Raw genomic sequence first — 27,847 nt, forward strand, 5'->3', positions numbered from 1 at the left:
ATCTCCCTGGCCCCATAGTTTGTTTAGTTTGAAAAAGGAGGGAGTCACATGCTTTTTATCTGAAGAAGCCGAGATTTCAAGTTCCAAAGGGACTCTGCAATGCCCAGAGAAAGAATTGGGTGTTTGTGGAAACAGTTCTGCCATGAGGTGTTCTGGGCAGTCGTGTTCCTAAAGTGAAAGCTTGGCCCCTTCTGTTCTGACGCTGGCTTGCATGTCCTGTCTCCTTGGCTGTCTTGCCCACCCCCACAGGCTCTGCCCTCGAGCGAGAGCACCGAGCCAGAGCGTCGGGCACCGTCGGATGCCCCGCAGCACTGGCAGCAGCAGCAGGACAGGGGCTCTCGGTCAAAACGTGTGTTTATCCTCAACGTGAATGTTTTGCTCTGTTCCAGGTTCATCACTCATAAAACCATTGTTAGATGACTTCCTTTTCCGAGCTTCTAGAATCATTTTAAATAGTCATTCTCCAGCCGGCACTGCCGCCATCAGCCAGCAGGACTTTCATCCAAAGTATGGAAAATGCACGTTGTGTTCAGTTTTGGTAAAAATCCTAATTCGAAACTTTAGTCCAAGAAAAAGATGTTCTTGACTCATAGTTTGTCTTCCATTCTGTGGGTGTGTGTAGGTTGTAAGAGACGATCAACTTTATTAAGACACGAACGTAAAGGAGCATAAGACCTGCCTGGCACTCTGTGAGTGCCAAGCCAAGTGTGCTGGTCCCTTGGTTATAATCAAGCCGGAAGAATATTTATGTGGCTAATTGATTTGGTAACACATTGCAAGGAAATTGAGGTCGGAAGAATGAACATCCTAAGTATTGTTTGGGCGGTTGCAGGTTTTGGGGCCACCCGGCAGGGCTTAGGGCTTACTCCTGTCTCTGGGCTTGAGGATCACTCCAGGCAGTGCCTCAGGAACCATATGTGGTGCTGGAGGTAGAGCGGGTTCGGCCCGTGCAAGCCCAGCACCTTGGCCCCTGCGCTGTCTCCAGCCACAGATTATGTAACTAGTCAAGGTAAATCAGTTCGGAATCTCCTAGAGAAATATGGGGGGCGTTTAGCGCCTTAACCCTGTCATTTTCTAAGTATCGAATGTATCCTGGTAACTAAGACTGCTAGCGATTATACTGGTAATTTTAGAGTCACCTTCTGTATTAGATTTTATAGGTAGAAATTTGCAAGGCCTCTTTGTATTTGTTGGCCTTCAGGGAGCGTATGCGATTATAAGTACAAACAGGAGGGTCAGCCCCAGCAAAAGAAAGGGGCGGGGGCGCTCAGTGAGGAGGAGAGGGAGAGGAAATAGGAAGAAAAGCCAAACTTGCTCTTATTCTGTTAGTTTGTTTGTTTGTTTGTTTTCTGACGAAGGCCATAGTTCAGTAAAACTCAAGAATCTGGTGTTGGTATTTAACAAGTAAAAATAATTACGTAAGGAACCAAGAATATGTTCAACGACATAGCACTTGCCTCGCGTGTGTGAGGCTCTGAAATTAATCCTCAGTCCTCAGCATTTACACTCTTTCAGTAGTTGCTGAAATGGGCATGGCATTAATATTAATAGCATTTATGGGATTTTAAGAGATTATTAATGTCCCATAAAATATTGCATGTGACTTTGTATGTGACTTTTCCTATCCAGAGGGCCTGTGCTAGGAGGGTCTCTTGCCGCCTTCGCTAGCTCACCAGGAAGTCGTGCAGGCTGTGACCCTCTCGAGGCAGGCCCCGTGCTCGCTCCTGGGAATCTTATTAAAGCAGCAGAAACAGTCTTCTCAGTGGCAGTGAGCAGAAAACATCTCAAACATTGTTATTGAAATTTTTGGTGGTGACTCTTTCATTTCATTAAAAATCATACTCCCAATACTTCTGTCAGTAGGAGGGTGGATTTTTGGTTTGTTGCTTTGTTTTTTGTTTTTGTTTTGTTTTTTTTTTTAACAGTTATTTCGGGTACCTTGAATAGAAATGGAAACATTTTATTTCCGTCACCTTCAGTATTCTGAGTAGTATTCATAAGTCAGAATAACCTCCAGCCTTTCCCACCTAACCCTTGAGGTCACAGAGAGACTTAAAGAACACAGAGATGCGCCTCAGAGGCAGGCGGTGTCTCAGGCACCTGATCTTGTCTTTGTCCCGTGTGTGCAGTATCACGCCGATCCTTCTTGATTGTCCTGCACAATCCTTGTCAGAGGCAGGGTCAGGCCAGCTCCGTGGCCACAGTTCTCGGGGACACGCTGGCCTACGAGGGCCCTGTCCCCTGAAGAGCACAGCTCCGACTGCAGTGGTTTTTAGCCACCAGTCCCAGGACCAGCGCTGGTCCTTGGGCATAGGAAGGTTGAAAACCACTGTCCTATACAAAGGCTGAGTGTCCTCTCTATGGGTCTCCTTCCTGAGCTGTGGGCTCCAAACTGCAGACATGGACACGGGCACCATGAGAGAGTTCTGTCCATCCCAACCCGGCTCTGCGGAGGGCAGCAGCCCAGGCATCTGCTCGTTTCCCAAGAGACTCTGTGAGGCTTTATGGCACTTTAAAACAGATTAAACCAGACGTTTCTCTCTCCTTCTCGTGTCCCTCCCTTTTTTTTTAAAAAAAAAAAAGCAAGATAGAAACTTAACGAGTGATCTTGAACTTTTTAAATCTGCAGGCACATATAAAATGCCTATGAATGAGGCCAGAGAGGTAGTGCAGCAGGTAAGGTGCTTGCTTGCATGCGGCCAGCCCGGTTTCAATCCCTGGCACCCCAGATGGTCTCCCAGGCCTGCCTGGAGTGGTCCCTAAACATAGAGCCAGGCGTAAGCCCTGAGCACTGCCTGGTGTGGCCAGAAAGCAAAAACAAACCAAATGAAAAATGTTTATGGGCATCTGTTCTGATATCTGCCCCTTGATTTTTTTCCATAAGATACTTAGGGCTCAGAGTATTCTCCTAAAGCTAGGAAGACAGGAAGATACTTAGCTCAAACTCCTGATCATCCCTCCTGTACTCAATGCACATCTTCCTGCATTCTGTCAGCATTGGTCATTCAGTCACCAGAGTTCTGCCTTCAGACCTTTTTGAGGAATTGCAGCTCTTGTACTTTCATTCATTGTAACTGTTGATGTAGCTTAAGGAACCCTTGAAGTAGATTACGCACCTTTGAAATTGACTTGTGTGTTTGTTTCCAGGTGTAGTACAGTGAATAGCCGATTGGCAGCCTATGAAGTTCTTGTGATGTTGGCTGATAGCTCACCTTCCAATCTGCAGATTATCACAAAAGAACTGCTCTCCATGCACCACCAGCCCGACCCTGCTCTTACCAAGGAGTTTGATGTACGTGTGCTAGACTTTTATGTACTTTGCATGGTCTCTCAAGCGTCTCCTTTTGAAATTGTGCTTGCATTATTCTAGCAATGAAATCTTTGATAATCTTGTATGCGTGACAGAGTGGTACCCTTTAGTTTGTTGAAGAGGAAACATTGGGGGGCCTGAGAGATAGCTCAAGGAGCCAGAGGGCACGCTCTGTATGTGAAGCCCCCTGTTCGTCCCCGGCACTTCCGGGAATGACCCCTGTGCACCAGGCCACGAGAGTTAATTCCTGAGGACCACCGGGGGTGAACCCAAAATCAGAATAAACTTTAGAAATATTTTCAATCCCTTTGATAATTGTATCCAAATGTGTTTGAGTGACATGGTATTGACCTCTTTGGTTAATCATTTGTTTTTTGGAAGAGCTCTAATAGAATAATGGTTATTACCTCAAAAATTAAGGGAAAGGCTGGAGAGATGGTACAGCGAATAGTGTGATTGCCTTCCACACAGCCGACCTGGTTTCCTTCCTGGCATCAAGTATGGTGCCCTGAGCACCACCAGGAGCCATCCCTGAGTACTGCTGGGTGGGTGTGTCCCCAACCCAAAAGTTAACAGGTTTCCTTTGACTGATTTTCCAGATAGAAACTCTGTTTTGCATAATACTGCGCCAGTTTATAAATGCATTTGTATATTTACTTGGTTGATGCCTTTCTGCCCTGGGCACGGAGGGGGCAAGGACATTTCTACTGTCTGTGTCCCTGTCACAGTGCTTGGCACCAAGCAGGCACTTGGTTTTTGTTGAGTGATAACCCAGTAATGGAACACACGACCATGTGATGGCTAAGCATAGTGTGTGCTGGGCACTTTGCAAGAGATGTAAATGTCTCTGTACACAACTGAGATTGGCTCCCGCGGAGGCTCTCCATGAATGTGGTGTGCCTCCCTCTGCAGCTTTGAGGAAAGATGCTGGTGACAGGACTAATCTCTGCCATTGCTGCTCCTCCCCTAGTATCTCCCTCCAGTGGACAGCAGATCCAGCTCAGGCTTTGTGGGGCTGAGGAACGGCGGGGCTACTTGTTACATGAACGCGGTCTTCCAGCAACTCTACATGCAGCCCGGCCTCCCCGAGGTGAGTTCCTTTCTCTTGACTGTTCATGTGTACATTCCCTGAAAAGCGTTCCACGTATTTCTGTTGCATTTTCAATTGACCAGAATTTGACTTTTTTCAGTCCTCTTTAATTTTAACATGTGTGGTACGAAGGCTTATAATCTATAGCTGAGGCACATCCAAGGCCCTGTTAGGGAGTCTTTTTACTTCTGAAATCTGTCTAGAGATGTTGTCCACCATAGCACATTTTTCTGAATCCGCTGTGGTAATATGCTGCCTCTTTGACAGATCCTTGACGCAATGAGATTTAACGTTTACGTTATTTTCAAGTTTCCTAAAATTTCATAAAATTAGGAATGTTTGTTTTACAATTTAAGTTCTAATCATTTTATAGTAATATACTAGCATCTTGAAATATTGCAGTCGATAGTTTTGAGAATCTTTTGTTGTCCTCATTTATTATGGAGATCCTATTATGATGTTCAGTTTTCTGTAGTGAAAAGAGAGGATTTGTTCCAGTACCAGTTAGCAGGTTTTAAAGCCAAACATGCAGCGCTGAGACCGTGTCCAAACAGGTAGCTTTCTCAGAATCAGACGTGGGTGCTCACTCACGCACCTGTCAAGCTTCTCTCTGAAGTCAGCCTGTTTTCACCGTTTTCTCTTCAGTCCTTACTGTCGGTGGATGACGACACAGACAATCCAGATGACAGTGTGTTTTACCAAGTGCAGTCTCTCTTTGGGCATCTGATGGAAAGCAAGCTGCAGTACTACGTACCCGAGAACTTCTGGAAGGTATGGCACCCCGTGACTCTGTGGGTTAAAGGATCGCATCTCGGGGGGTTGACTACATCTTTAGGGGTAACCGTCTCTTGTCTTTATTCACTCTGCAGTCGTCAGCCAGAGTGGGCACTGCCATTTGTGGAGCTGGTGTTTGATTTCAGATGCGTGGCACATCATTTTAGAGTCTGTAGGGATTTAATTTGCCCGTCATAATTTTCAGGTTTTTCTCCCGTTTTTTATTTAGGAACTGTGTTTCCTAGTACTATTAAGAGCAGAGTTTTGAGCACACAGTGTTACAGCACCGTAAACTCCCCACAGGACACTCCCCAGTGTCCCCCCACTCCACCGGCTCAGTTCTGTAGCTAGTTCTCAAGAGTCTGTTTCCATTGGCCAGTTTGTCTTAGTTATGTTCAGTATTTATCATGATTCTTACGTTAGCTCTTGGAAATAATTTGTTTAAATCATTCCTGTAGACTAAATCTATACTAACATGTCTAAATAAAGAATGTAATTTATTCTTTCAATATATGCTTTACTCTGGGAGCCAGAGAGACAGGACAGTAGATAAGGCACAAGCCTTGCACGGAGTCTGTCTCTGATCCCTGGGACCTCACATGACCCCTCAGTCCCACCTGAATGCAGAGCCAGAAGTTAGCCCTGGCACTGTTTGAAACCACAAAACAAAACAAGCCCCCTTGCTTTACTCGCGTCTCACGGGTCTCCTTGTATACCCCTGTAGGTTTCTTTTTCTAGGTGAGGACCTGTGGTTCCATGGCCTTAGCTCTCACCCCGCCCAGTTTCAGAGACTGTTGTGTTTTCCTCGCCAGGGGAGAGAGGGATGACTGAGCACAAGCTGGTCCCACTACTGCAAAGGCTCCAGCATTCTGAGAGTGAACTCAGTTTTTAAAAGCAGCTATTTCTGTTTTCATTTGGAAAAAGTGCTGCTTTTAACAGCACATTCAATCTTTCTTAAATAGATTTTCAAGATGTGGAACAAAGAACTATACGTGAGAGAGCAGCAGGATGCCTATGAGTTCTTCACGAGTCTCATCGACCAGATGGACGAGTATCTCAAGGTAACCCAGCACCTCCCCACTCCCTTCCAGCTAGCTGCAGGTAGAATGAGAGCTGCGCCCAGAGTTGGGATTGTGGAGACACCAATGAGCCCGAAACCTTTCGCCGTCCCTCTCCCAGCTGTCCTTCATGGCTTGTGGCTTTGACAGCCAAATATACCGATCACTAAAAGTCCTGGGCCCGGAGGATAGTACAGTGGGTAGGGATTTTGCCTTGCATGTGACCAACCTGGATTAGGTCCCCACATCCTATGGGGTCCCCTGAGCACCACCAGGAGTAGTTCCTGAGTGCAGAGCCAGGAGGAACCCCTGATCATTGCCGGGTGTGACCCAAAAAGCCAAAAAAAAAATTACAAAGTTCTTTTTCCCTTAATTCATCAAACACTTCAGATCTAGTGTGGACCTGGTAACCTGTTAGGGAAGCAGAACCACCATAGGCACTGCATCTCCTGCCTCCCGCAAGCCTGAGTCCTGACCTCCAGGCTCTGCCTATGGCCAAGAGATCAGAGCTCCTGCTGTCCAGCAGACCAGAGCGAGTTAGGTGGTACTGAAACGCAAATCTGCCTTTGGCTCGCACTCTTTTCTATGAACTTAGAAGTGTAGAACACATTCAGTCCCCAAGAAAGAAGAAAGGGTTGTGGACAGCAGGAGGCTTCGAGAGAGGGTCAGCCCCAGGTGCAAGGAGGGCACAGCCAGGGACCCTAAACAGACTCTCAGTCCGCAGAACCTCCCAAGAGAACTCCTGCCACTTCTTTAACTCAGTGTCTTAAACTACCAAGAGGGGGCTGGAGCAATAGCACAGCGGGTAGGGCATTTGCCTTGCACGCAGCCAACCCGGGTTCGGTTCCCAGCATCCCATTTGGTTCCCTGAGCACTTCCAGGGATAATTCCTGAGTGCAGAGCCAGGAGTAAACCCTGTGCATCGCCAGGTGTGACCCAAAAAGCCAAAAAAATAAACAAAAACTACCAAGATAGTTTGGCAGCTGAAGTGAAACCTGCTTTAGCTTAGGTACCTGCAAATAACATTCTGTCTTTATAACTTAGAGGTTCTGAGGGTACCCATTAACATTTTGACTTTTTATTCCACCAGAAAATGGGGAGAGACCAGATCTTTAAGAATACTTTTCAGGGAATCTATTCAGATCAGAAGATTTGTAAAGACTGTCCTCACAGGTCAGTGCCAGTATCGGTGACCCAAGAAAATGGTCACTGTCGGTTTTAAGTGATGCTTTTGGTGAGCTCTGAATTCTTTGTTTGTTGCGAGACTCCCGGATATGTCGATGTGTCTCTAAATCTGTCTGTGGCTGTTCGTTGGGTAACATTCTCTAGTTTCCACTCATAATTTCTTTGTGAAAATGCATCATTTTCCGAGCGTGGTGTGTTTCTTTGGCTCTGTCCTCTTCCCGGACAAGGGGAGCTGTGTGTCTCGGTAGCTCTGTGCCCCGGCTCAGGGGCCATGGTCGGGTGGGCCGGGTGGTCACTGCATGCTTGATCCCGGTCCTGCTGCTGTTCCCTCCTCAGGTATGAGCGCGAGGAGGCTTTCATGGCTCTCAACCTCGGCGTCACATCTTGTCAGAGCTTGGAGATTTCTCTGGACCAGTTTGTTAGAGGAGAAGTTCTAGAAGGAAGCAATGCGTATTACTGTGAAAAGTGCAAAGAAAAGGTACATACTTGCGCTCCTCGCTAGCAAGAAAGTTTATTCTCGATTACTTGGCTTTCCTGTATTTGGCCGGGGCGCCATAAGCTCCTGTCACGCCCATTTGATTGTGTCTGTTCTTGCTTCCACGTTTAGGGCCAGGTCTGTAGAAACCTGCGACCTTTGGGTTAATGACTTTATTTTCTCCAGCGACGTAATTGGGTTTTGTTTTTCTTTAGAGAATAACAGTGAAAAGGACCTGTATCAAGTCTCTGCCCAGCGTCTTGGTGATCCACCTGATGAGATTTGGATTTGACTGGGAGAGTGGACGCTCCATTAAATATGATGAACAGATAAGGGTAACTTGCTTTTTCCCCAACATTTCTTAACAGCCATGATCTCCTTCCCCTTTTCTTTTTTTTTTTTTTTTAAGTATTTTCAGCTTTTGGGGCTGGAGAGATAGCACAGCGGGCAGGGCGTTTGTCTTGCACACGGCCGACCCGGGTTCAATTCCCAGAATCCCATATGGTTCCCTGAGCACCGCCAGGAGTAACTCCTGAGTGCATGAACCAGGAGTAACCCCTGTGGTGCATCGCCAGGTGTGACCCAAAAAAAAAATTCTTTTTTTTTTTTTCAGCTTTAGCAGCTGAGGAATGCACAGTCCCTGTTGTAAATAGGAAAATTCTAAATTACTCCCTTATTTCTGCGGAGCCTCCCTGAACTAAAGCACTCCCCATAATGCTCACGCTGGAGGCGCCTTCTTTTCCCTGGGCCCTTCTCAGGCCTGTGCTGGACAGTGGGAGGCAGAGCTGGCCCATGTCAGGAAGGCGCCGACTCCTCATGGTGTCTGACCCTGCTGGGCACAGGGTCCTCGTCCGTGTTCATGTGGCGGTTTTGCTTTCAAACAGTTTCCCTGGATGCTGAATATGGAGCCGTACACCGTTTCGGGAATGGCTCGCCAAGATTCATCTTCGGAAGTTGGCGAAAATGGACGGAATCTGGACCAGGGCAGTGGGGGGTCCCCGCGGAAAAAAGTCGCCCTGACAGAGAACTACGAGCTCGTGGGCGTCATCGTGCACAGCGGGCAGGCGCATGCGGGCCACTACTACTCCTTCATCAAGGACAGGCGGTGAGTGGCCACCCACCTCAGACACACTCGCCGGGGCCGGGCCTTGGAACTTCGCCCGCCCCTGTGGTTAGACGGTTGTTCAGAAAGAAGCGACCGTGGCGGTGAACTTCTCTCCCTCCGTGAGGTGGTGACTCCCTGCTGCTTTTGAAGGCAGTGTGTTGTGCGGGGAGTGGCTGCTTGTGATCTTCACATTATAACACCTACTTTCTCTCTGTGCCCCAGGGGGTGTGGAAAGGGAAAGTGGTATAAGTTTAATGACACAGTTATCGAGGAGTATGAGCTAAACGATGAAACGCTGGAATACGAATGCTTCGGCGGAGAGTATAGACCAAAAGTTTACGATCAGAGTGAGTATTTACCAAAGGGTCCCCTTTATTTCTCTAATTTGCAGCGCTGACAGCACTGTTCTTTACTTAAAGTCACAATCAGTGGGGCCCATCCACGTCCCCTTCATTGTGGAAGGACACGGGGCCAGGAGAGGGGCCTCCTTGCTGTGCTGCTTGGACAAAGATTCCAGCACGGGCCTTTCACCCGGGGTCCACAGTTCCCTGTCGTGGGACCTCCCTGTGTCTCGGGGTGTGACAGCCTTCTGTGGGTCTGTGGGCTGAGCCTTGAAAGAAGGCTTCTGCAGAAATTAGGGTTCCATCAGGGAGGCTGATACCTGCCAGGGTACAAGGTGATCTAGAAGTAGAAAGCATTCCTTTGAGGACACAGGGCTCAGTGGGCAGAGCGCGTGCTTTGCGTGCAGAAGGCCCAGTTGGATTCCCAGCACCACGTGGGTCCCACGCCCAGAGCAGGGAGTAGGCGCTGAACAGCACTGGGGATGTTCCAAAGAAAAGAAAAGTTTTTACAGTTCTTTTGGTTTAGGTCCGTGAACGTTTATCACTGATCATGTTGTTGAACGGCAGAACGTGAATATTTGGGCTAAGGAGTCGTTTCTCTTGAGAAACCGTTAACAGTTGTGGCAGGAAATCAAAAGTGACTGAGTTCATTAGCACGCTTTCCCTAGATCCGTGAGCTCTGATGGAGACGCATCGCGAATATGTTCGGGCGGCTTACGGGGGGGTGTGTCTTTGTTCCCTCCCCTTGCCCTCACCCACCCATGGCCCACCCACGGCAGCGGCACTGGCCCACCCACCTTGCACACAGCCTGCTGGTGGAGCTCTGCGACTGTCATGCCCTTAGCGGAGGGCTCACACCCCCCGCTGTGGCACATCCCAAACCACTTAGGTCCCATGTGTTTGCCAGCCCACAGTAGCAGAGCTGGCAGGATTGAGTGATGCATGCAGGTGGCACCAGGGGTCAGGCTGAGCCTCAGGCCTGGAGAGAGAGCACAGCGGGCAACACACTCGCCCTGCATGCAGCCGGCACACTTCCCATCCCCGTCACCACATATGGTGCCCCCAGCACCGCCTGGTGTGGCACTCCCCACTCCCAACACACACACACACACAAACACACACACACAAAGCCTCTCAGCCTCATACCTGCTGTGTGGGCGCCTTTGCATTGGGCCATCTCTCTCTCTCTTTCTCTCTCTCTCTCTCTCTCGTTCCCCCTCTCTTCCCCCCCTCTCGTTCGCTTGCTCTCTCACATACGCACGCACACACACACACACACACACACACACACACACACTGCTGTGTGGGCGCCTTTGTTCTGGGCCATCTCCCACCTTCCCATCCCCCAAATGTACAAGGGGCTGAGAATGTGGTGCAGGTAAGAGAGTCCCAGAGCACTGTACCCCTACTATAAAACAAACTAGGTCTTCAAAAAAGCTTTACTTTGCAAGTGATTTTGTACAGCAGCCTGGAGGTGACTGAAAGGAAGAAATAAATATCAGAGAGAAACTAGTAAGAAAATTTCAACCTTGAAACTCAGAAGTAGCTCATTTGATTTTTTTACATTTCCTTTTCAGTTTACACAAGTGTGATTAATTAGAGAAGACGTTTCTAGTCCTTGTATTTTAAAAACCATATTTATTCTGTACTATGGCAAGAGCATTTTTCCACAGTCTCATTCCTTGGAAAAATGTTTGCAAAAACCTTAGGATTTTGAAACCTGATTTTGAAATAGTTTCCGAGAAATTTAAAATTCTATCTGTATTAAATCCACTCTAGCACTCTGGATAAGTGAGGTGAATTATAACCCCATCCTGCGTCACAAGTTATTATATTTTTTAATTTTTAAATTGATTCTTTGTGTGTGTGTATCTGGGGGGAACACCCCTCCTTCCCTCCCCCCCAGCAATATTGAGGAGCTCCCGGGACCACTCGTGGCACTGTTTTGCCAACCAGTCCAGACTGCTCAGTTCTCAACTAACACTACAGTGGTACTGGGGGTCACCAGAGCTTCCCCTTCAGTGCTCAGGGTTGTGGAGCAATTCCCACCCAGCCCTGCCCATGTGACCATTAGTACTTGGGGGCACCAGGCCCAAAGCCAGCACTCTTCGGGGAGAGAGGGCATGTCACGTGGAGCAGGGACCAGACTCAGGGTCTCCCGTTAGGCCCCTGTTTGACTGTTGAGCCCCTTACCGTGTGGAGATGTTTGCATTCGGCTGTTAAAGCAAGAAAGCCTCCCTTACTTAGAGACGCCTCTTTCTCCGTGTCTTATAAAGCAAACCCATACACCGATGTCCGCCGAAGATACTGGAATGCCTACATGCTCTTCTACCAAAGGGTGTCTGATCAGAACTCCCCCGTGCTACCAAAGAAAAGTCGGGTCAGCGTGGTGCGGCAGGAGGCCGAGGATCTGTCTCTGTGAGTGCCGCCGCAGGGTGTGTGGGCCCGTTCGCCTCCCGGGGGGCCTGACTGGGGGCTGACTGCAGGTGCATCATCTGGAGCGGGAAGGCAGTTCTCCGAAGGGAGGGGGAACTTCCTTCAGTCCTTTCCCCCCTGCACATTGCTGTGTGGTCGCTGCTTCCTGGGTAGACACTCTGCTCAGGAATACGGTGCCAGTGACAGCACCCACGAGTACGTGTTGCCTCTGGCCTCGGCACTTCTCGAGCAGGCTCGTGTCCCCAGCACAGGGCAGCCCTGCACTGCCAGGAAGGAAGGCTTGGCTTTCTTTATCTGGGGCCTTGGAGCCTGCAGCAGAGTCTGGGGCCGCCTGGGCCTAGCACGCACTCCGCTCCCCCCACCCCCAGGGCGCTTTGCTTTTCTCTAAGTCCCGCGGCCTGTGCGTTCGTGTTTTCTACTCCGAACCCAGAAGCGAACCCGGAAGCGAGACAGGTTGGGGCGGCAGCTGAGGTGAGAGGCGGCCGACGGGCAGGTTTCTGACCTTGTCTGTCTCTTAGGTCGGCTCCATCGTCCCCAGAAATCTCGCCTCAGTCGTCCCCACGGCCCCACAGGCCCAACAGCGACCGGCTCTCGATTCTCACCAAACTGGTGAAGAAGGGGGAGAAGAAGGGCCTCTTTGTGGAGAAAATGCCTGTTCGGATCTACCAGGTAGGAGCCCCCGCAGCGGCCCCACAGGAGGAGGCCCAGGCCAAGGCCCGGCCCGCTCAGGGCGCCAGAGGCGTCCTACCTCCTTCATGTGGGCAGACGTGCGCCTCGTGCAGCCTCTGTGCCCTCCCTAGTCGCCAGCTGCTGACCCCCGTCCCCGCCACGCTGAGTCACCGCAGGAGAGCAAGGGACGGGGAGTGGACAGTGGGAGCATCTAGAGTACAATAGATCTCGTGATCCTTGGGTGAGACAGTATGAGAGTGATGGTGAGGAATCACGGAATATGTGCCCGGTGCTTCAGACAGACCCCTCAGCACTAAGTGGGGTAGCAGGTTTGGTTTGGCTTTTTATTGGAGCCACGTCCAGCAGTGCCAGGAGTGGACCCCCGGGCATGCGAGGCAGGTGCTCAGCCCATTGAGAGTTTCTGCAGTACAGGTGCAGGGTTTAGTCCCACTTCTCAGGTGGGAGAACTGAGGCTCAGGAAGGAGAAATGACGCACCAGTATCAGAGTCAGGATTTGAATTCAGAAGTGCCCAGATATGCAGTCTTAGCTTTGTATGCGATGTACAAAAATGAGGTGACCAGAACCAGGAGGCCTAAGAATGTGGTTCGTTAAGAGGATGCAGCACCTCCCCAGGACCATCGGGGCTGCACCCAGGGGCTGCCAACGAGGCTGAGGATTGGAGGGCTTGGACCCAGGACCAGTGCCAGCCACACATCTGCCTGGCCACACAGCTGAAATTGGAAAGAAAAATTGACTTCTCTTCTTTTTAAGAAGTTCAGAGCTTGAGAGAAGTTTTTTTTTACCAGCAGTTTTATCTGAGATAAACGACTTCTGGTGAGCCAGAGAGTGTGCCAGGGAGGTGCTTGCCTTGCACGTGGTAGGCCCCGGTTTGATCCCCAGCACCGCATATGGCCCCCCAGCATCATTGTCTGTGTCCCAGGTCCCCGCCTAGTTCGTCCTCACCTTTATCTAGTGTAGCCCTAGAAAGGTTTCCACGTATTGAGTATCTTACTGTTCTGTTAGTTTGTTTGGGGGCCACACCCGAGGGTGCTCAGGGATCTCGTGGTGGGGCTCGGGGGACCCTGTGGGATGCCGGGGATTGAATCCAGGTCGGCTGAATATCTTACCATTTCTTTTAAAACACCCGATGCCTGTTGTAGATGGTGAGAGATGAAAACCTCAAGTTCATGAAGAACAGAGATGTGTACAGCAGTGATTATTTCAGTTTCGTTTTGTCTTTAGCATCTCTGAATGCGGTAAGCACAGATTGACGGCTTGTGGGGAAATACGGATCACACATGACTTTCGGTGACGCGCCCGGTTCCGCCCCTCACCCCAGATGTTCTCCTTCAGCTCAGACGTCAGAAGATCCCTGCAAATGGGTCGTTTCCTGGGTGCTGCTGACATTGGGCGCTCTCCAGGGGGTGGGTTGCAGGCTATGGGGGAGTTGCGATTTCGCATCCTGCCTCTTAAGTGTATGTGAGTTCATGAAGGGTCTCTGAGGGGCCAGAGAGAGGAGAGTGGGTAGGGCGTTGGCCTTGCATAAGGCTGACCTGGGTTCGATCCCATCTGGTCCCCCAAGTGTCACGGACTTGAGTGCAGAGTCCAGAGTAAACCCTGAGCACCACCTGGTGCACCCCAAGGAAGAGAGAAAAAAAAAGATAATAAAGCATCTCAGCCAGCCTTAAGGTTGAGTAGCCGTAAGGTGACTTTAGCCATGAAAGCTTCAGAAATTAAACTTTGTGGAAATCCCTTATTTTTCCCCCTGATTCATAATACAGTTTTATGAGACTGAAGGCTATCGTCCAAGTCTTCCACCTTTCTCTTGGGTCAGATGACAGTTGTCCAGAGAGGGAGAAACCCCTTTGCCTGCTGGCAGCCCGTTCAGCCTGCTGTCTGAAGGCTCCATTTCTCAGCGCTCTTTGTCTTTTAACCTTGTGAAAACTTTGAATAGGATATTATCAGTGATGATCTGACTAGATTGATCTTCCTGGCATTTGACTTTATTGCGTGTCATTCAAGGGGCCTTTCTTTGCTCCTCTCTCTCAGACGAAACTAAAGCACCCGTATTACCCTTGCATGGCCAAGGTGAGCTTGCAGCTGGCCATTCAGTTCCTGTTCCAAACTTACCTCCGGACTAAGAAAAAACTCAGGTAAAAAAAAAAATGAAATGTTTCTGTAGTCTGTTACAAGAAAAAGACCCTGGTTAATTCAGTTATTCGTGAGTTTGGAAATTGAGCTTCTCAAAACATAAAGGTAGATGTCTGTTATACTCAGATGATTAAGACATGGCTCATTGCCTGTCAGGGATTTCTAATGTAGTAAAGAAGATAAAAAATCAGGGCCAGAGCAATAGGATAGCAGCTAGGGTGCTTGCCTGGCACACGGCAGACCTGGGTCCAGTACCTGAGCCCCACCAGGAGTGAACCATGAGCACCGCTTTGTGAAAGACATAATTTAGATAGAATCAAAAAGGTGTTTACGCTCTGGGGCAAGGCACGAATACCATGTCTTTGGGAATGCAGAAGCAAAATTTTCCAGATAGGCGAGCTAGGAAGGTATTGTTGAAGATATGGTGTTCTTGGAGGAGAGAGAAAGCCAGAGGAGCTGGCTTAGCACCTTAGCACCTGCTACAGAGCTGGGTCCCCCGCAGCTGCTCCAGGAAGGAGAGCATGTGGGCTGAGGGACTGCACCCCCGTCTGCAGAGTGAACCTGGAGAGAGAGAGAGAGAGAGAGAGAGAGAGAGAGAGAGAGAGATCCTGTGCAGAGACCAGGCTTGTGCACCATCAATTTTTTTTCTCTCTCTCTCTTTCAATGAGTTTCTGAAGCAGAGAGAGAGAGTTTGGGGTTTTATTTAGGCAGGGGACGGCCACACCAGTCAGTGCCCAGGACTTTTTCCTGGCGGTGCCGGGGAGCAAACTCGGATTGGCTAATGAGAGGCAAGCCCCTTACCCACAGTCTCTATCGGATAGAGTTTTGCAGTCGGAAAACTTGAGAAGAAAGCAAATAACGATGGCAACTTAATTTGTGTGTGTAATAATGAAAGATATTTAAATGAGAGCAGTCTTTATTCCCAGAGACAGATGCTGTCACTGTGCAGGAGGGCGCTGACTGGGAGATAAATCTGTCCCTTCACGTGTGGCGCTGCAGGACAGCTCGTACGTGGTGCCGATGTGGCACTCTTCGTTCTGTTCACAGTTTCCGTTTGGGGGGACCTATGAGATCGTGACTGGTACAGCTGTCACACTATCTGGGGGGCAGGGTGGGCTCCCAAGCAGTGCCCGGGGCACCTGGGGATCTCTCCGTGATGCTTGGCCAGAAGGTGCTAGAGGCCTCAGGGCCGCACTCTGGGATGGGGGTTTGGGGGGGGCGGGGAGAATGGCACATTGTAATGTCAGGGGGTAGAATTCTGGATCCTTTTGGACCACACCTGGTGGTGTCAGGGACTCAGGTGTTCAGGGTTCTGGCTCTGCACTCAGGAATTATTCCTGGTGGTGATCGGGGGACCATATGGGATTCTGGGGATCAACCCAGGTCTGCCGTGTGCAGGGCCCTACCCCCACTGTACTATCTCTTTGGCCTTCGAATTTGGGTCTTCTACGTGCAAAAACATATCTCTGATCAGTGAGCTTCTCTCCTGGGTCCCCAAAATACTTTAATTCCATAGAGTAGGATATTAGAGGATAAAGGAGAAAAGAAAGGAAGTCTGGATTTAATCGCCTGTTCTGAAAGGTGTGTTTTGCAAACATCGGTTAACTAAGGGTGGGAAAAAAAACACTCCGGGTCAGGCATTTTTCCAAAGTTTTTCCAAGAAAATGCAGAAGAGAGGCTGGAACAATAGCACAACAGGTAGGGCGTTTGCCTTGCACACGGCTGACCCAGGTTCAATCCGCAGCATCCCATATGGTCCCCTGAACACCGCCAGGAGTAATTCCTGAGTGCATGAGTCAAGAATCGCCAGGTGTGACCAAAAAAGCAAAAAAAAAAAGAAAATGCAGAAGATAGAAGTTAAGGCCAAAACTCAACCTTCTCGCGTGTTTTGTTGATCGAGGAGAGAAAGACACAGTTCATACCACCAGGACCAAAACACCCACAGCACTTGCCAGCAGGGGGCCCAGCCTGCTGTGGGTGGTGGGCACAGTCCTGGGGTCTCCTCTTGACATCACTCTCTCCATTTTTGAAGGGTTGACACTGAAGAGTGGATTGCTACTATTGAAGCATTACTTTCAAAGAGTTTCGATGCTTGTCAGTGGCTGGTTGAATATTTTATTAGTTCCGAAGGACGAGAATTGGTCAAGTAAGTGTCACGATCTTCTCATGGAAAGAAACTTGTGTTTGGAAGCCGAAATTCCTTTCCACGCTCTGTTTCAACTTGAAATTGTTTTCCTGCTGGAGTCAGTTCACCTCATTCCTGGGCTAGACCCCAACAGCTGTTAGAGGGCCCTGGCCCCTGATGATGGCTCAGGCCCCGAGGGTCCCAATACAGGTTCCTTCCCCTCAGGGAGTGGGCCTGGTGCGTTGGTGAAGAGATTGACGGCCCCAGGCCCCAGCACTGTGGTGCCACAATGTTGTCTGGCAGTCGGTGCTAGCTGGAACTCTGTTCTGCTCTCTGATCTGGTGGTGCGTTGCCTGTGCTCGAATATTTGCAAACATGCCTACAGTTTGGTTTCTCTGAGGAAAATTCAAAATGATTTCATCTCTGTGAATGTTTGTTCCTTTGTAGCTTCTCTCACCCCCAGGGGTGCTGGGGTTCCCACGGAGGGCTCAGTGAGTGTCTCACTCCCCTGGGAGGTCAAGATGGGGTGAGGGAGAGGTGGGTGGGCCTCCGGACCCCCTGCACTGTTTATAGGGTCACACACATTCATTGGTGCCCACGTGGAGTTCACGCATTCTGATGTGGCGCTTTGGGGGCCAGGCGGCAGTTTCAGCTGTGTCCTTGGTCCCCCTGATCTCTTGAGGCTGAAGCTGTGTGTTTGTTCCCTGTTGTACGTACAAAGAGCCTGACAGCGTGTGCTTGGAAGTGCATGAGGACAGGCGAAAGCAGAGATAGTCACGGAGAGAGAACAAACCAATAGTTTCTTGTCTCTTCTTGCTGAGTTCGCATCGGAAGTGTCCTTTTAGCCATCGTGCCAGTTTAATTCCAAAGCCGACTTCCCAGTGAAAGGCTGCCTAGTTTACCGTATTAGACTCCAGGCTCATCATCCATCGGAGAGGACTGGGCCAGATGTTTATCCTCGTACATCCAACAGAAGCTCTGTAACTTCTTTGGTTTCAGTTTATTGGTTATTCCTGTTGGTCAAGAATTACCATGAATTACTTAGTCTGGATTCTTCCCGATGTATTTTGCCTTTCTTAGAAGACCTGTTTATTTGTCAGTATCAGTTGCTGTCATTTCATATTTTTTAAATTAATATTCTTTTCATGGTGGTTGTGGTTTATAACTTTTATGATAACTAAGTTATTTTTGTTAGAACTAAAAGTATCTATTGTTCTGGCATCGTTTTTTGGTGTCATTGTTTGGGTTTGAGGTAACACCCTGCAGTACTCAGGGCTTACTCCTGGCTCTGAACTCAGGAATTCCTCCTGGCAGCCTGTATATGCTGGGACATATATGCTGCCAGGACATCTTGGTGACTAGATGTCAGAGATTGTGCCGTCTTAGGTCAGCCTTCAGCGTAGGCTTTTTTGGGTTTTGGCAGTATCAGTGTTCAGACCCGTGACCCCATTGAAGCGTGCACCTTACTACCAAGGTGCCCCTTTCAGTCTTTGGGGGGCAATTTTTAAATATAACTAAAATTGTAAAGATTAGTGTGCATATCCCTTGCCAATTGATCTAAAGAAACTTGCGTTACATGCATGAAGGAGTCTCCCCGTCCTGCCACCATTTTCCACTGTGGGGATGTCGAAACCCACACAGGGCAGTCGCAGACCCTGTTCTGTACCCACTTGTCCCTCAGGCCATCCACGCACCTGTCAGCCCCACATCCCTCCCGGGTCAAGGGATCACACTGGACAGGGCCGCAGACTCCCGCATCACTCAGTCCCCTGGCTTCAGCGATGTCCGGGCTGACCTTTGAGCTTGTACAGAGCGGTCAGGACTCCACACCTGGTGACCACTTCCTGTGCGTCTCCAGATGCTTTGCATCCTTAACTGTCCCTGTGCCCGAGGCGAGGCATTTGGAGGGGGACTGGAGGAGGAAGCCCCCTCTGCCCCAGGGGATGCCTCGGGTTCTGGATTTGTTCACTTTGTTCTCAGGCTGCCTCCCCGTTCGTACAGGCCCCTACTAGGTCGTTTCTGAGGCCCAGCACTACAGGGCAGTGCTGGTTATCTTTCCGGCTTCCTTAACATTGCCATTTAGCGTCTCGGTGGAACTGAACCCGTCTACATGGGCCTGCGCCCCCAAAGCACCATAGCCGAATGTGTGGGCTCCCTTGGCACTGGTCCTGTGGACGGCGAGATTCTCAGTTGAGAAACAGAATAGCAGCTGGGCTTTCGCTGTGCGGCTAATGTGCGTTGAGGTGAGGCTGTGGAGAGAGCTCACATGCCAGCCAGGTGTGGTGGGCTCTTGGCTCTGCGGTGCTCACCTCACTGCCCACTCACACCGCCGTGGAGTGGGCCATTCGGGCCCACATTTGTAGGAGAAGCAGAGGGATTGTGGGCGCGCCCAGTACAGCTCAACCCATCATCGTCGATGTCATCCTCCTCAGCAGGGAGGAGGGAGGGAAGGAAACAGAACCTTTCTCGCCTCAAATGCTTCTTGAAGGGTCCACAGTGCGGGTGGGGAGAAGGGAAGTGAGGAGGGGGTGTGAGTGTTGCTTGGACTGCGGCTGTGGTGCCCACGGGAGTCTCTTACCTCCGAGGCTTCACCTTGTGTCCGGTTCTGAGGGTGACAGCTCCCCCTGGTGGCCAACGCGTCACAGCTGTGTCATAGCTGTGTCGGTGGAAGACCCGTGTGGCCTCCCAGTGACCACGTCCTCTCTCCTTCCTCTGACTTTGCCCTGCGCCCCCAAAGCACCATAACCGAATGCATGAGCTCCCCGTGCCACCACTGAGTGTGTGCGACAGGGGTCCGGAGGCCCACCCACCTCTCTCCCACCCTACCTCCACCTCCCTGGGGAGTGAGGTGCTCGCTAGGCGCTACTAAGGAGCCCCAGCATCCCCAGGAGTAAGGGGAGCTACTAAGGAGCGAACATTCACAGAGATAACATGATCCTATCGGGGTGCTGAGCGTCCCTCCCAGGGCAGGGCGGCTGGGTTCTCGGAGTCCCCGTTTGACACCTCGTCTCGTCGTGGTAGGATTTTCCTGCTGGAGTGCAACGTGCGGGAGGTCCGAGTGGCCGTGGCTACCATTCTGGAGAAGACCCTCGACAGTGCCTTGTTCTATCAGGAGAAGGTCGGTCTCGTGTGCGCATTTTTCTTTCCCCTACGTTCTGCTGTTAACCGTGTTTTACACTGCATGTAATTTTTTTTTAAGAGCCTAAGATCAGAGGCTGGTACTTTTGCACCATAAAACCTACCTTTTGTGAGCTGACGTGCTTCTCAGTGCCAGGGTAGATGTCCTGTCCTTCCTGCCGGGTGTTTGAAGCTAGAGTAGGCGAGTTCTCTCCAGAGCTCTCTCCAGAGCCCTCCCTCGGGCTCCCTGAGACGCACCCTGCAGGCTTTAGACCCCGCGCCCACTCCCAGCTCACGGGCGCCACCCGCACACAGACCTTCGGTGGCAGCCCACCAGGCACTGCCCCTCCGTACCCCCTTTCCCCTCCCGATCTTTGTTCCTGTTCTGAATTCCCTCTTCCTCCCATTAACTTTCTGTAGTCCAGTTTCCAGTTCACCATTCCTCGGGTGCTAACCCACGGTATTGAATACCACCCGTCCCCAAAGATTTGCAAGTCTTAGGAAATACGTGACGTAGACTCTTAAGTCTGATTCTTCAGTCTTGTTATTAAGTCCCAGCAATACAGCTGTTACTCCCCAAGTTTGCTGTTTCAAACAGCTGGCACTACATGGAAAACTTTGAAAAATATTATTTCTAGAACAGATTGGCTCCTTGTAAACGTTGGCTGGAGGCAGTGTGTCTCAGTGGAGAACACACAGGCACTCAGACCTGCCGCTTCAGATTCGGGCATTGGTTGGCCCCGCCAATGTGAGCATGTGCTTTCAGGAGGATGCTGATCCAGAGGTAGCACTGATCCGACCCCAGGCATGTGGCTCCTTCCACGTTGCCTGGCCCGGGGGACACCATTAGACTAGACTCTTCCCAAACGAACGAGGAGCACTCGTGTGCCCTATAGGAAGGATCTCGAAGAAAGCTGTCTCGGCTCCCGGGAATCACAGGAAAGCTAAAACTTACTCCAGGTAGTGTTTTTTCATCCACTTAAACGTTAGCATCGTTTTCCGAGCAAAACCTGCTCATTGTGCAGAAGATATCATAGAGGTCAGTGGGAACTGCTCAAGTGTGGAGGTTCCTGAGATTCCCCTTGAGGACCTGGTCACTCCCAGCAAAAGAAACAGCAGGGCAGGGCCAGAGCAATAGCATAGCGGGTAGAGTGTTTGCCTAGTACGTGGCTGACCTGGGTTCGATCCCCAGCGTCCCATATGGTCCCCCAAGCACTGCTAGGAGTAATTCCTGAGTGCAGAGCCAGGAGTAAACCCTGAGCATCACTGGGTGTGACCCAAAAAGCAAAATAATAAAAAACAGGACTAGGCTAGCCTCCCTGTGGTGGGGGTCCAGCACCCGCCACTCCCCCATCCCACCCCATCTCCCGCAGGTACAGGGAGGGAGTGGCGGAGAACATAGCATGGAGCCATGTGCCTCCATGAGTCCACCTGATGGGGTTCATGTCCGTTTTCCTCTCATAATGGAAACGGCGCCTCTTGCCACCCACTTTCTAATGTGAAGTACTTTGAAGACGAAGTGCTAGAAAAACGCGAGATTTTTGACTGCATTCATCATGGGCATGACAGGATGGGTGGGAATGACCTCAGAGGTCTAAGAACACCTTCTTCTCCCAAGGAAAGTAGCTGACCAGGAGAGTGGGCCTGGGCTTATGCCAGGCGACGCGTGAGGTTCTAGGGCCTTGTCCGCAGGCAGCCGGGGCGGGGTGGGAAGAGGCAGCGATGTGCTAACCAAAATGGCTTCTAAACAAATAAAATGTTTTTCAAAGCTTTCCATGAGGCGTCAGCGGGCTTCCAAGTAAGTGCCCAGTCGAGTCGGTATTGCGTGTCCTGTCAGGCTGTCGCTCCCCTCCGCTCCTGGCTTGGCCTCCAGCCCCTCTGCCTGTGTCTGTGCGCCCGTTCTTTGCATCTGTGACTCTGTGAAGAAGTAGCAGCGTGGAGGGCGGGCTGCAGGACGTGGCGCCTCAGACCCCCACCACCCATTTCGGGGCAGAGAGGACCGAAGATGGGGCCTGTAGGCAGAGCGGTCCTGCCCTTGCCTGCGAAAGCGAGGAACTGACACTAGGCTTTCCTTCCCCGAGGACAGACTGACGACCCCTCTTTTGCTCCCCAAAGCCTAGATTCATCCAAGTCAGAGACCGGGCAGTATCAAAGAGAGTTTCCTTCTGTTACTATGGTGCTGTACTTCAAGTGATCCTGTCACGAGTGTCCGTTTTCTGTTCTGTCTTCCTGATGTGGTTTCCTCTTTCTCCATACCAGCTGAAAAGCCTTCATCAGTTGCTGGAGGTCCTGCTTGCTCTGTTGGACAAAGATGTTCCAGAAAATTGTAAAAACTGTGCGCAGTACTTTTCCCTGTTCAACACTTTTGTACAAAAGGTAAATTCCACAGCGGGTAGGGCATTTGCCTTGCACACGGCCGACCCGGGTTCGATTCCCAGCATCCCATATGGTCCCCTGAGCATTGCCAGGTGTGACCCAAAAAGCAAAAAAAAAAAAGGTAAATTCCTTTTTTTTTTTTTTTCATATTTTTCTAATATCACAGGTTGATAGTCCAGAGGAAGTTTTTGTTTTGTTTGGGGACCCCACTCCAAACCAGGGCTTGTTCCTGGCCTTGCGCCCACTGGTCACTCCCAGCAGGGCTTCGGGGACCCCCAGGGATCGAGCATACTTCCAACTGTGCTCTCCAGCACGGTCCAAAGAAAGTTTTGTGGGGTTTGGGGGGGGGGGCGGGGGAACTTCAGCTGGTCCTTCATTTCCTCATGCTTCTTCCCTCTCGGAGAGCCCGGCAAGCTACCGAGAGTATTCGATATGCCAAACACAGTAACAACAAAGTCTCCAATGGAGACGTTACTGGGCCCGCTCGAGCAAATCGACAATCAACGGGAGGGCCTTTACCTTTTACCTTTTCTTCCTCAAAGAATCTTAACTTGTGCGTTATGTGACTCCGGAGAATTCTGGGTCAGTGGTGGGTGGGCATTTCCTCGCCGTGCTGGAACCATTGAGGGTCGCACTTTCAGTCACTGCCACGACGCAGTGTGAGTCTTTTGAATCTTGAATCTTTTGCCTTCGGTTGTAAACGAGACCTGTCTCCATGTAGACGACTGCGTTTGTCTCCACGTAGATGAATGCGTTTGTTCTTGCTCAACTGCCTAAAATGCTTGTGCGGGCAGGAGTGTCATGCGCCTTTCTCACTGTTTGTGGCAGCAAGGGATCCGGGCGGGGGACCTGCTCCTGAGACACTCGGCCCTGCGGCACATGATCAGCTTCCTCCTGGGCACCACGCGGCAGAACAACCAGGTACGGCACCGCGGCCACGGCCCACGCACTTGGGGCTCTTCTCTCCCCCTTCCAGTAGTTGGTAAACGTTTGTTTGCGTCTGGGGTGCACCCCGTGGGATTCCGTGGCTGCTCCCAGCCGTATTGGGGGACCTCGCGGTGCCGAGGATCACACCCAGGCTTCCCGCCCACAGTTCTCTGGGCTGTCTCCCTGGCCCCAGCATCTACGCTAATGAGAATCTGGTTGAGAACGCCCTGTCGACTAGAAAATGCTTTGTTATTCGAGTCTCACAGCTCCCTTGTGGGGTTTAATAATGACCCGCGCAGATGACTAACTAGAGCCCCAGTCACGTGCAGGGCCCAGCCTCACAAGAGGAGAGGTCAGCACCCACGGGGGCACTTGGGTCACTGGGCTCTTCCCTCCCCCCGACCCTCCCCTGCTCTCTGGGGCTAAGCGCGAGGCTGTGAGTGGAGGCAGCGGCTCGCAGGATGCCGGGAACAAAGCCGGAGTCAGACGTGAGGCTGCGCAGCGGAGAAAGAAAGGGAATCGTGGATTCTGTGGTGGTGCCAGAGTGGGGTTTCTGGGGGCAGGGCTCACAGCCCGCAGGACTCAAGGCTGCGCCCTGCTCCCAGCAGTGCTGAGCAAGCCCTGTGGTGCCGGGATAGAGGCTGAGCCTCCTGCATGCAGAGCCCACCCTCGGTCCCTGGGGGTGTCTTTTGGTTTGGCGTTTGGGGCCCACACTCAGGGCTTACTCGTGGCTCTGCACTCAAGGATCACTACTTGGCAGTGCTCGGGATACCAGAGAGGGCGCCAGGGTCGAGCCCAGGTCAACCGCATGCAAGGCCAGCACCCCGCCCTCTGTGCTAGCCCTCTGGCCCCCTCCTAGGGTTTTGTCGTCCAGCAGTGACTGGTCTCAAGTTCCCAGGTGCGGGTTTCTCCCCTCCACCGTGCTGCTTTCGCCTGGTCCAAAAGGCAGAGTGTGTGCACCTGTGTTGGTGGCTGGGGCCATCCAGGGCATGCCTGTCCCGTGCCAGGCAGACCTGTCGAGTCCAGGGCTCCCCTCACTGACAGATGCAGCTTCGGGCCCGTCCCCAAGCAGAGCGCAGGACTCAGCTCCTCCCTGGTCGGTAGCCCGTCGTCAGGGGACGTTTCACTCATCTACGAGGCTCCCTGCAACCTCCACCCTCCACTGGGCCCCAGCAGGCCGCTCAGCCTCTGCCCTGTGGGCATTCAGTGCCTGGTTTCCACTTCCGCCTCTTCCTCCGCAGGGGCTCAGTGGACATTGGACAGTAAATGTACTGATTCCAGTCACAGCTGGGGGGTGGAGTGCATGCAGTGCAGAGGCTGCTCACAGTGTTCTCCCAGCGGGGCCTTGACCCTCAGCGTCAGGCAGTCAGGGCAACCGAGCATCGCCTGCTGGGGTCCAGCAGCACCCCGGCCTTGCACCCTCACACTGACCTGCCGGTCCGCTTGCCCAGCAGCTGCCAGGAATATAGGCGTGCACTCCTGGGCACCACCAGGGAGCCCTCAGGTAGACACAGAACAGATCGCAGTTTTGTTCTTTCCTACAGTGAGTGTCAGTTTGCGTTGTGGGAGCTCATCGCCTTCTAGATCAAGGCCTCACTTGGTCCCCAGCATCAGCAGCCTTGTCTCTGCCATTAGCCAGGATGGTCAGCAGGGTCACAGGGAGGAACTGACTTGCCACAGGCACATGGCCCAGTGGGCGGGGCCAGCCTCACACCTCGCACTTGTCCCTGTTGACTAGGGACAGGGCAGTTCCCTGGCATGGCCGCCCCGGGAAGCATCTTAGCAGGCTGATTTTAGATGCTGAGTCCGTGCCCCTCCGGGACAGGGCCGCTCCCCAACCCGTCCGGCATGTCCTCCCCTCCCTCTACCCATTGTCGCTAAAGTCACCAACGCCCCCTCCCTTTCCCCAACCACAGATCCGCCGCTGGAGCTCGGCGCAGGCGCGAGAGTTCGGGAATCTCCACAACACCGTGGCGCTGCTCGTCCTGCTCTCGGACGTCTCCTCCCAGCGCAATGTCGGTAAGCCTGCGTGTGAGGGCAGAGGGCACAGAGCTCCCTGCAGCCCCCTCGGGACAGCCGGGAGGGGCCAGGACCCCGTCCGCCTGTCCAGTAATGGAGGAGCACTGGGTTGGCTCCTCTGCGTGCTGTGTCTCTTGCCTGTAGGATGCGCTTGTCAGGAAGGCCAGAGCCCAGGTGCTGTCGCTCACACCGCATTGGGGGCCACAGTGGAAAACGAGTTTTCCTCAGGATCTGAGATCCAGGGCAATTGCCTGACCCAACAGTTTCACAGGGTGGCTGGGGGGGGGCGGGGGGGGGAGCCTCTTATCAGAGGAAAGCTGAGACACCAGCGTGCGGGGCAGCCGCGTCCATTGTGGCATTGCTTGGCCACGACAGGGAATCCGCTCAGGTGACAAAATTGTGCAATCTTTGTGGTTCTTTGCATCACGACAGCGTGGATGGACCCTTGGGACATCCTACTGAGTGAAATAAGCCAGGAGAAAGACAAGTAGCATCTGATCTCAGTCACGCGAATCCAAAGTGCCAGAGGCATGGCTGGGCAACAGGGAGCAAACTGTCCACTGCAGATCAGGCCCTGGGTTGTTGTGTGTGCATGGACACTCGAGACAAGAATGCCAGGGTCCATCCTGAGAGATCCTTATTCCAGGAGACGAAGGGATTTGCACTTCTGTTTGCGGACAATACCCAGAACTGGTCCCCAGTTCGATGACAGTCAGGTCTCAGTGAAGGTGGACGGGAGAAGCGCACGTGCACCAAAGCAGGAGGGACACTCGCAGTGAAACCCGTATTACTGGAAGTTGGGGGTTTAAATGTCATCACGAAGTAGGAAACCAGCATAGACACCAAGTCCTGAAGACATTCTACACACTGAACTACTCCATCCAAAAAATACATGCCTGTGATGATATAAACCTCGTATAGAATCGTGTTCTCCTTGTTGGCCGGCCTGTCGCAGGAGAAAGTGACCATGGTGCTGTGGGGGGGTGTTAAGGAGCATGTGGCAGACCACACCAGGATTAAAGGCACGTCCGGAGTGCCGCCAGTGCCATAGTCAGTGGGGAAGTAGTGCTGCGGGTTCGAGTCCTCGCCCCCTAAATGTGACCCAGCCACTTGGTCCTTCTGACAACACCCCTCCCCCCTGTTGCCGACCTAGTGGGACCATCAGAATCAACCTATAGGCCTAAGGAGGAGGACGCCGGGACTATCAAAGCATTTGTCACTGTAAAGGTGTGAAGAATGTCTGGGGATGTATGTGACTGTCAGGTGTCACCCTAATGTGGCACGTGGCACAGTGCCAGAACCTGTAGCTCGGGCTCCCCCACTGTTCCGGATGCTGCCACGGCTACCCCCACGGGGACAGTGTCAGCAGAGCAGAGCCGGCCACAAGGCGCCCCGCTTCCCGCGACAGCGCTCAGCCTGGCTGCCTGGAGTCCAGCTCTCGGCCAGCCTGGGCGCCCACGCCCCTGCGAGGGCTCGTGCCCTCATCACCTCGCAGTCTTGGGGCTAAGGGCTGCAGGATGGAAACAGGATCGAGAAAACTCCCGGCGTCGCTCTCTGATCTGAAGGTGTTTCTTGACTCTGCAGTGTTTGAGGGGAGCCGGGAGTGGGCAGGACAGGCGTGAGGAGATTTACTTCCTCAGCTCTGGTGGCCACAGCTGGGCGGGCCCTGCTCGCCTGCGGCCCCTCCACACGGACAGGCTGTGGCGTGACCTTCCTTGGAGGTCCGTTTTGAAGAACAAAGGGCCTTCAGGGACGCTGTGGGCATGATTGTTAGGCCGTTCGTAGTGTCACCTCCCGAAAGATGGTCTTGGACTGAGAACACTGGGAGCCTAGGAGTTCCAACACTTGGCAGCTACGGCTCAGGCGCTGAACGTAGCTGACACTGGCTCCTGTCTGGGCCTCGGCCCCGCGAGAGAAGGGCAGTGAGTGTGCAGCAGCACGAGTGACCCCCGAGAGGCACTCCCACGCGTGTGGAGATGTGTTTCTTGGGGGAACAGCTGGTAAGTGGGTTTTATGTCCTTGGTCTCCCAAAGCTCCTGGCAACTTTAAGCAACGGCCGCCCATCAGCATCGCCCCCTCCAGCCCACTGCTGCCCCTCCACGAGGAGGTCGAGGCTCTGCTGTTCCTGTCTGAGGGGAAGCCTTACCTGTTAGAGGTACGTCGAAGCCGTTCTCCGTCGGGGCCGGGGTTTGCTACTGGAGGGAAAATGCTGTGGTTAATGGTATTTTTCATGGTATTCAATGACAAACGGCGTTGGTAAAAGAAGATTCCTTCCCATTTTTCCTGTGTATATATTAGAATTAGTGGGCAAGACTGGGCATCCGTCTCATCTACGACCAAGGGTTGGACCTCCAGGTCTGGCCTGGCTCATCTCTCCTCCACGGCACTCCCCAGCGTGACTGGATGCTCAGTTTGCTCTCGGAGGCTTTGGTTCTGGGTCTCTCGTGGGGGTCCCCCCCACAGCTTAGAGTATGGCCCCAGCACCCTACCCCGACCCTTCCTCAGTAACCTGCAGGCATGAACACACGTCTGTGAACAGGGTGCCTTTGCTGGGGGTGCACCCAGCAGCATCAGGGCCGCTGCTCTGTGCTGTGCTCGGGGCTCGCTCCCAGGGGTGCTTGCGGCCCCCGTGACTCTGAGCTCGGCGCTGTCCTGCTGTCTCCAGCCCCTGTGAGTGCTGCATCTTCC

The 27,847-nt window shown here is 52.1% G+C and overlaps 1 protein-coding gene across 2 annotated transcripts in view; it reads left to right on the forward strand.

The window, feature by feature from the left end:
- Positions 1–27,847, forward strand: part of USP24 (ubiquitin specific peptidase 24) — a 287,122-nt gene that overhangs the window by 94,897 nt on the left and 164,378 nt on the right. For both annotated transcript variants that reach the window (XM_056122422.1, XM_056122423.1), the window contains exons 41-60: positions 390–507; positions 3,148–3,292; positions 4,281–4,400; positions 5,046–5,171; positions 6,137–6,235; positions 7,323–7,405; positions 7,754–7,895; positions 8,108–8,227; positions 8,777–8,997; positions 9,220–9,344; positions 11,615–11,756; positions 12,293–12,443; positions 13,605–13,700; positions 14,494–14,597; positions 16,628–16,741; positions 19,742–19,838; positions 22,097–22,213; positions 23,042–23,134; positions 25,057–25,159; positions 27,193–27,314. In XM_056122422.1, coding sequence (XP_055978397.1) covers positions 390–507; positions 3,148–3,292; positions 4,281–4,400; positions 5,046–5,171; positions 6,137–6,235; positions 7,323–7,405; positions 7,754–7,895; positions 8,108–8,227; positions 8,777–8,997; positions 9,220–9,344; positions 11,615–11,756; positions 12,293–12,443; positions 13,605–13,700; positions 14,494–14,597; positions 16,628–16,741; positions 19,742–19,838; positions 22,097–22,213; positions 23,042–23,134; positions 25,057–25,159; positions 27,193–27,314 — 2,438 coding nt within the window. The remainder of the gene's footprint in view (positions 1–389; positions 508–3,147; positions 3,293–4,280; positions 4,401–5,045; positions 5,172–6,136; positions 6,236–7,322; positions 7,406–7,753; positions 7,896–8,107; positions 8,228–8,776; positions 8,998–9,219; positions 9,345–11,614; positions 11,757–12,292; positions 12,444–13,604; positions 13,701–14,493; positions 14,598–16,627; positions 16,742–19,741; positions 19,839–22,096; positions 22,214–23,041; positions 23,135–25,056; positions 25,160–27,192; positions 27,315–27,847) is intronic.

Source organism: Sorex fumeus, unplaced genomic scaffold, assembly GCF_029834395.1.
Source record: "Sorex fumeus unplaced genomic scaffold, SorFum_2.1 ptg000045l, whole genome shotgun sequence".
In the NCBI taxonomy this organism is placed as follows: Eukaryota; Metazoa; Chordata; class Mammalia; order Eulipotyphla; family Soricidae; genus Sorex; species Sorex fumeus.